Source organism: Diaphorina citri, unplaced genomic scaffold (genome assembly GCF_000475195.1).
Source record: "Diaphorina citri unplaced genomic scaffold, Diaci psyllid genome assembly version 1.1 scaffold1383, whole genome shotgun sequence".
Lineage (NCBI taxonomy): Eukaryota > Metazoa > Arthropoda > Insecta > Hemiptera > Psyllidae > Diaphorina > Diaphorina citri.
In genome coordinates this window covers 7,039-14,947 of record NW_007378809.1, presented here as the reverse complement: position 1 = coordinate 14,947, position 7,909 = coordinate 7,039, and the positions used below count along the sequence as shown (strand labels likewise).

Sequence of the window (7,909 nt, the reverse complement as noted above, 5' to 3'; positions counted from 1 at the left end):
TCTGGAATAGAATAGAATATAAAGGCACTAGCTCCCACTTCTCAAATACTTCATTCTCTACTGTATCCTCCTCTGTGTCGTTGAACTTCTGCCATCCGCCACTGTCTGGAATAGAGAAAAATTTCCCTCTCTAAAAACTGAATGTTCCTGTTTAGAAGGTTTTAAATTGAATTTGCTGTAATCGAGCTTTACGATGACAGAAATAAATTTTGGATTCTTGAACAAAGGTAAGTAATAATGTAGGTACCTTCTAGTTATTGTATTTTTATTGGAGTAGATATATGTAGACTAAAGGTACACTCCTCGGCCGATGTATTATTCAACTCATAATAAAGCAAAACGAAAAGATATATTAGGTAAGAGAAATAAATTTTGGATTCTTGAACAAAGGTAAGTAATAATGTAGGTACCTTCTAGTTATTGTATTTTTATTGGAGTAGATATATGTATTGATAGATTCTGGACTAAAGGTGCCCTCCTCGGCCGATGTATTATTCAACTCATAATAAAGTAAAACGAAAAGATATACTAGGTTAAGAAAAGATACGTTGTCATCAAGTTCTTTTTCCCTAGAACATAATGTCAACTTTCTTTTTGTTTTCCGTGAAATGTCATGGAAAAAATAATTACATTTACTCGGTATCCATTTCTATTTTTCATGTGTCTTTTACTTTTGAACAAAATATGGGTGGTGCTAGTTATTTTGAAAGTTAGCAAGTAGGTAGGTAACTATTTACTATAATTATGCATTATGGTAAGTAGGTATAGGTAGCTTTAGGTGGATATCTTCATTTTTTTTACGTAACTAATATTGAAATTTAGCAAAAAGTATAGAAAAAATAGAAAGTAATAAATAAATGAATCAGCTTAATGTGAACGCAGTGAAAATAATGTTAAACCCCCCCGATGGTAAGATAATACATTTTAATAACTAAAGTGGGAAACTGATTTTCTTAGAAAAAGTTGAACTGCATACTGGGGTCTTGTCCGGTGTTGAAATTGAAGAACCCAGCTCTATCCCCTACATCTTGGTCTGGGAAACTTGCGTTGTTCAAATCCAAACTCAAATTCCCTGTGGAACAGACAATTGAAAATGATGCTGAAATTTGATTAAAAAAAGTACATAACAAATTACAAACAAACAGAGATCTCAAGTTAAGTAAAACCATGTTAAAAATGGTCAAGAGCTTTGACTTTAAAACCGGAGGTGCTAGGTTCGAATCCCAGCCGGGGCGGAAATTTTCTGACCAAACTCTTCCGTTCCCGAAGAGGCGATATACATTTTTCTTTTACGAGGCAGGTACCTTTTTTAAAAGTTATTTTTATTAAGTAGACAAAAAAAGGAATCTGACCCAGATATAGAGGGCGAGCGAGAGATAGAAAGTTACTTACCGTCAAATCCACTCTGACTTTGGTCGTTATCAGAGAAGATTCCCATATCATATTGATCAGACACCACCGAGCTTCCTACATCTTCATCATATAGAGAGAACACACTACCTGGTGCTTCCTCCAAAATATCATCCTCGGTGCTGAAGTATTTCGACTTCTCCTGAAACAAAAGAAACATATTTCGGGGACACGGTTAACCTTTTGGTAAGGCGCCTACAGAAAGTTCCGGGTTCGATTTCTCATGCCCACCATTAAAAAAAGTAGGTGTAGGTAATTATTCAAAAGCCACGACAGTAAAAATAGAGCTCCTTTTTGTGTTTAACCCAACCCTATAATAACACTGGTCACAGCTTAGGTATTTTTGACAACTCGTTGTTGTTGTTGTAGCGGCTTTAGCTTTCGCCGAATGGCGATAGCAGAATAAAGAAAAGATGTCTTTTTGTATCTGCTATACACCGGGGTGATGGTCTCTAGCTCTAGCCATGTTAAATTGGCTCGCTCGTCCTGAACCACAGTCAACCATCGTGAGGACTTGTACTTGGTCTAAAGCAGAGAGAACCCTTTGAGGAGCTGCCAGCTAGCTAGGCTGGTTAGGGTTAGCTGTTCTTCTCCCTGTTTATAGTCCCACAGCCAGACGCTAGTCTTCTCTCTGTTTAACGTCCCCTAGCCAGACATTTCTTTTGTAGAACTTTTCCTTTTGTAGAGCCAGACTCGTTTTTGTGGAACTTTTCCACTGACGTAACTTCTGAACAAGTATCATATTTCAAAGGGTTTTACTTTCTGGCCCCTCAGGGTTTCACTCTGCTCCTTTACTGTGGGCCGGACTCTGAAAATTTGGAGCATTAACTCACCTCTTCAGCTCCTGTCATATCATCTTGTTCATTATACTCCAGATTCTCACTATACTGAGTGGAAACATCTTGATTTACAAACTGCCCTGGTTCTAAATATTGTTCTGGTTCATCATACTGCTCTGGTTCTAAATACTGCTCTGTATCAGGTTCTGGTGACCGTTCAGCATCTCTCATCTCTTTTTCATTCCCCACGCCTTGTAGTTTCGGTTTCTTGGATGGACCTGTAAGGAACACAGAGGCTCATTGCATATTTTGTGCATATCTTTTGCAATAGAGGGAACTGTAACTGCTAAGGTCTTATAGTCCCGAAATCGAAGGGAGAAGGAAGATAGAATAGGAGAAAGCCAGCCGTTCCGAGAACGAACATTATACGTTCAGGATAAAACCCGCCCTGGGTGGAAATCGAACCCGCGACCTAGCGGCCCTAGCGCTTACAAGACAGACGCTCTACCAACCAAGCTAACTCAAGATTGTTTGGATGGCCATAACTCAGGAATGGTTCATTCGATTTTTAATAAAATTCGGCAATTTTTTTCGCCAAAATGGTAAAATTTGACACATAGGTAGATGAAATTTCTTATAATATTTAAGGTCCAACCGAGAACTTAGAGGCCCTTTGAGTTATATATGTACTTACTCGGAGACAAGGCCACTCCTTGCGAATCGCTTTTCCTTCCTCCCCTTCCATTGTTTACTGAGTAGCGCTGACCATTATCAACCACAGGTGTTCTGTTACCTGCTTCAGCACTGCTGCCTCTAGAATGTACTCCGTGGTCAGTACTGTCCTGTGAATTTCTATGCTGATTCAAATTCTTACGAGACGAAATTACATGTTCCTCATTCTGTGAATTTCTGTGCTGATTTGTATCCTGTGAATTTCTATGCTGAATCAAGTTCTTACGCGACGAAATTATACTTTCCTCATTCTGTGAATTTCTATTGTTTTGATTCACATCGATGTGCTGTGAATTTCTCTTTTCTTCATTTATATTTGAATTCTGCGAGTTTCGACTGCGCTGATTTAAATTCTTACGCGACGAAATTATATTTTCCTCATTCTGTGAATTTCTACTGTGCTGATTCAAATCCATATGCTGCCACTAGCATAGAACAGTTCATCATACAAGAAGATAATCATACAGTTGGACAGATAATGTTTCATCACATGTTTGATCAGCTTGGCGATCTCGGAGTCCTCCTGCAACATTTATTATGTCACGCTCAGACGGTCTGACAGATCTACGTCTGTCAGACCTTCTGAGGGTGAGTGGTGGGAATGGAAGTGTCAAAGTTCAGGATATTTTGTTAATACAGGTTACTCTAGGTTGTGGGTTCGATTCCCACCTGGAGCGATGGGGCAAACTTTCTCCTGAATAGATAAGTTTCGTTCTCAGAACGGCTCGCTTTCTCCAATTCTCTCCTCCTCCTCTCTTCGATTTCGAGACGATAAAACCTTCGTTGTTGCCGTACAATTCGCTTCCGTCACACTTGATTTTCTTTACATCAAGCGTGCCGGGGATCCGCACTAGCATAGAACAGTTCATCATACAAGAAGATAATCATACAGTTGGACAGATAATGTTTCATCACATGTTTGATCAGCTTGGCGATTTCGGAGTCCTCCTGCAACATTTATTATGTCAGACAGACGTAGGTCTGTTAGACCGTCTTAACGTGTGTGGCGGGAAAAGCTTCAGACCTACGTCTGTCAGACCTTCTGAGAGTGAGTGATGGGGATGGAAGTGTCAAAGTTCAGGATATTTTGTTAATACAGGCTACTCTAGGTTGTGGGTTCGATTCCCGCCTGGAGCGATGGGGCAAACTTTCTCCTGAATAGATAAGTTTCGTTCTCAGAACGGCTCGCTTTTTTCCAATTCTGTCCTCCTTCTCTCTTCGATTTCGAGACGATAAGACCTTCCTTGTTGCCGTTCAATTTGCTTCCGGCACACTTGATTTTCTTTACATCAAGCGTGCCGGGGACCCGCGAACGTCAAGTATTCGAAGCGCCACCCAGCTAACCGTTCCGAGAACTAACCTTATCTGTTTAGGATAAAATCCTTGCCGGGCGGGAATCGAACCCGCGACCTAGCGTTTACGTGGCAGACGCGCTACCCGCCAAGCTAACTGGCTGGCAATGGAAATGCTCACCTGATCGTGAATGTTTTTCAGCTCGTCAAAAGTATCTTGGATGGTGAACTTCTTCACCGCTCCGTCAGGATCATTATCGATTCGGTGTTTTATTTCAGGCCTGTGACTAACATTCCCTCGTCCTTCAACTCTATTGCTTATGTCAACATAAGGTATTTCGTCAGCTAGGCTTTTGCTAATGTTAGAATATTGTATTTCGTCAAGTATACTTTTGCTAATGTTAGAATATTGTATTTCGTCAAGTATACTTTTGCTAATGTTGGAATATTGTATTTCGTCAAGTATACTTTTGCTAATGTTAGAATATTGTATTCCGTCAGCTAGGCTTTTGCTAATGTTAGAATATTGTATTTCGTCAAGTACACTTTTGCTAATAGTCGAATATTGTGTGTCATCTGGAACACTTTTGCTTATGTTGGAATGTTCTAATTCATCTTTTATTTGTGTCCCATTACTGGTTGCCTTCATATCCAGTTCATTTGTTTTGTTAACAGCAGCAGCAGTTGCTAGTCCATTTAGATTAATGTTGGATACATTGTTGAAATCAATTTCAAAATTGTTGCTTTCCGTACCATTTTCAGGCAAATTGCTGAGAGTCCCATCTTGAATGTCTGGTGCTTTGGTTACGTTTTGCTTTAGTTCGGATACGTTTGCTTGTATTTCGGGTTCAGTGACGCTATTCGCATGTCTTTTGACGTTTGTTTTCAACCTAGTTGTTTTAGCGTCAATATTGTTCTTGTTGATGCCTTGCATGTCATTTACACAAGCACTGTTGGTTTCTGATCTCTTGACTATGTTTTTGACGCCTGTTTTCACTCCGGATTCGAATATAGCGTCAATATTTTCCTCTATATCTTGAACTCTGCTAACATGAAGTGTGTTGGGATCTTGAACCCCATGTGTGATCTCGGGAACATGACATTTCGATCGCACACATACCATAAAACCAAGTGCCACTAACGAGAAAACAACGCGCACAATAAACAATGAAAACATAATTGTCTTAAAAGTTATAAATATCGATCAGACCTTGGTGCTTCCCTCCACGGTGGCTGGTCACGGGAGTTTTGTGGCTTTTGGTTCCAAAACTTCCGATTTTATTTTCATTACTTCCCCTGTTGTTGCTAGTGTTGGTATTTCCATTATGTTCTGTGTTACTATCGAAACGTTTTCTATTGTTTCCGCTGGGTCCCATCTGGTTTGGACTTCGTCCCATACTCATTCCTATTCCAGTATTTCCCATTTTGTTTGCTATGTTTCCCATTTTGGTTGCACCGTTTCCCATTTGGGTTCCAGAGCCTCCCATTTTGTTTGCACTGTTTCCCATTTTGTTTGCTATGTTCCCCATTTTGGCTGCATTGTTTCCCGTATTGCTAGTTCGGGAGTGGGGTCTGGATGTGCTATTGGTGCTATGTGCTGCTATGTTCCCCATTTTGGCTGCATTGTTTCCCGTATTGCTAGTTCGGGAGTGGGGTCTGGATGTGCTATTGGTGCTATGTGCGGATACTGTGGATGGTGGGGTAGGTTTCCTCTTAATGCTAGGAGTGATGAAAGAGAAGAGCGTGTCCAAGTCTTTGACATCCACGCGAGATGTGACGGGGGGCTTGGGATTATACTGGAATCAAATCAAATCATGAATATTCTTTGTGGTAAAGCAGAGCATCTTCACAACTTTTGTGGACTTCACAGCATTACTAGGTGCCTCCTCTTGCAATCAATTTTCATATTTCAGTAATCTTTTTCACTGGTAATACCACCACTGGTCACTACTTGATTAAAAAAGCTAGGCAGCTAGATACTCAATTGTCCTCACGAGGATGAGAGCACCTCGAACTCTAAACACAGGGCCGAAAAAACTTCGACCCCTCCCGGTGTGATACCCACTAAGGCTACTTTATACTGAAATGAAATTAATGTAGAAAAGGTTATGGGATTTGGGTAAAAAAAAAGAAAAAACAAGGTCTCCGTTTCGTGAAATTATTTCACAAGGGGTTTAGTGATTTGCACATTGCATACTCTATTAAATACTCGGCATTCATACAAAATATAAGCAGGCAATTTTGTAGTGAAATAAAAAAAACTATCTTAGCTTGGTGGGTAGCGACTAACGCGTCTGCCTTGTAAGCGCTAGGTCGCGGGTACGATTCCCGCCCGGAGAGGATTTTATCCTGAACAGATAAGATTCCCATGTTGGATACTCACATTGAACTGTGATGAATATGAGTTCATACTCTTCTCTTTAACCTAACCCTATAATAACACTGGTCACTGCTTGTTTGTGCCAGTACCTTTTTATCTTTTCATGAAAAAATATTTTGTCTTTATTTAATTTCCAGCAGAATGAGAAAAATTGGTGTTCTGCCAGGGAGGTAGTGATTTTCCCTTGAAAGTTTTCTAATGTTGAGTTATAATTTGTTTGTTTCAGCCGATGAAGAGTTTGCTAGTCTTTGTTTTGCATTTGGATTGGAATTAGATGAAGTGGTGAGTGTACAATTCATGTTTAGTTCCTTTAAAAAAAATTCATCTACGAATGAGAAAAATTGGTGTTTTGCCAGGGAGGTAGTGATTTTCCCTTGAAAGTTTTCTAATGTTGAGTTATAATTTGTTTGTTTCAGCTGATGAAGAGTTTGCTAGTCTTTGTTTTGCATTTGGACTGGAATTAGATGAAGTGGTGAGTGTACAATTTATGTTTAGTTCCTTTAATAAAAATTCATCTACCTCTCAACACTAGATTTTTGATTAGATACTCTAAAATTGCCCCCCCCCCAAAAAGATGTCTCTTATGAACAAGAATATTATTTATTTTAGGTTCTAATATCCTAATCTCAGGTTTATTATATTTCAGACATCAGAAAAACAAATCATTTCCAAAGAGCAAGGAGCAGACAATTCCAAAGGAGCATCGGAAGATGTTATCTACAGAATTGATGTCCCAGCCAACAGATATGACCTACTTTGTCTTGAGGGTCTCTACAATGGTCTCATGGTTTTCCTTAACAAGTAAGTGGTAAAACTGTATGTCCCTTATCAGATGGATTAGGATGAGGACTCCATTTTCCCTTTTCAATTTTAGTGCTGGGTTCCCACAAAAAAAAATAAATAAAAATAAAAAATAAAATAAAATAAATAAATAGAAAAATGAAAATAATAAACAACTCAAAATTCAAACCTGTGAAATATTTACTATCTTTAGGGACACGCTGAGGAGATTCTTGTATGTCTCTAGGGACAACAACCTCAGGAGATTACTTCATGGCATCAAGTACATAGGTTACCATTGGACCATCAAATCATTATCCAACTCACTCAGCTAACGCAGCTACATCCCCCCAATTATTTTTATTTTTTTTTTTTTTCTTGTCTTATAAAACTCATCTTTTTCTCTGTTTCAGAATACCAACTCCACAGTATATTGCCACTTCTCCTTCCAATATGCAGAAACTCATCATCAACACCCAGTGTAAGTATAGAAAAGGAATAGGATCTGGGCCTCGTTTCATCAAACTAGTGTATTA

The 7,909-nt window shown here is 39.2% G+C and overlaps 2 protein-coding genes across 2 annotated transcripts in view; one reads left to right on the top strand and one right to left on the bottom strand.

Annotated features, from left to right (window-relative positions):
• Nucleotides 1-917: 917 nt before the first annotated feature.
• LOC113470082 (GATA zinc finger domain-containing protein 14-like) lies at nucleotides 918-3,337 on the bottom strand. The gene is made up of 4 exons (XM_026828257.1): nucleotides 2,884-3,337; nucleotides 2,244-2,467; nucleotides 1,393-1,552; nucleotides 918-1,072 (listed from the first exon to the last, which is right to left on the bottom strand). Exons 1-4 carry the CDS (start codon nucleotides 3,335-3,337, stop codon nucleotides 954-956), a joined length of 957 nt encoding a protein of 318 aa, XP_026684058.1. The 3' UTR covers nucleotides 918-953.
• Nucleotides 3,338-6,966: 3,629 nt separating this feature from the next.
• The window catches only part of LOC103515626 (phenylalanine--tRNA ligase beta subunit-like), a gene marked incomplete at its 3' end in the record, with an annotated part of 7,560 nt that continues 6,617 nt past the window's right edge, over nucleotides 6,967-7,909 (top strand). Inside the window, exons 1-2 of the mRNA XM_026828251.1 lie at nucleotides 6,967-7,065; nucleotides 7,240-7,394. Coding sequence (XP_026684052.1) covers nucleotides 6,982-7,065; nucleotides 7,240-7,394 — 239 coding nt within the window. The remainder of the gene's footprint in view (nucleotides 7,066-7,239; nucleotides 7,395-7,909) is intronic.

Bases quoted from the DNA above. Each gene is read 5' to 3' on its own strand.
- LOC113470082 (XM_026828257.1), bottom strand. From the start codon at position 3,337: ATGGATTTGAATCAGCACAGTAGAAATTCACAGAATGAGGAAAATATA. The intron at 2,468-2,883 runs GTAAGTACATAT...TGTTCCTTACAG, and splicing joins AGGAGTGGCCTTGTCTCCGA to GTCCATCCAAGAAACCGAAA. The intron at 1,553-2,243 runs GTGAGTTAATGC...CTTTTGTTTCAG, and splicing joins ATATGACAGGAGCTGAAGAG to GAGAAGTCGAAATACTTCAG.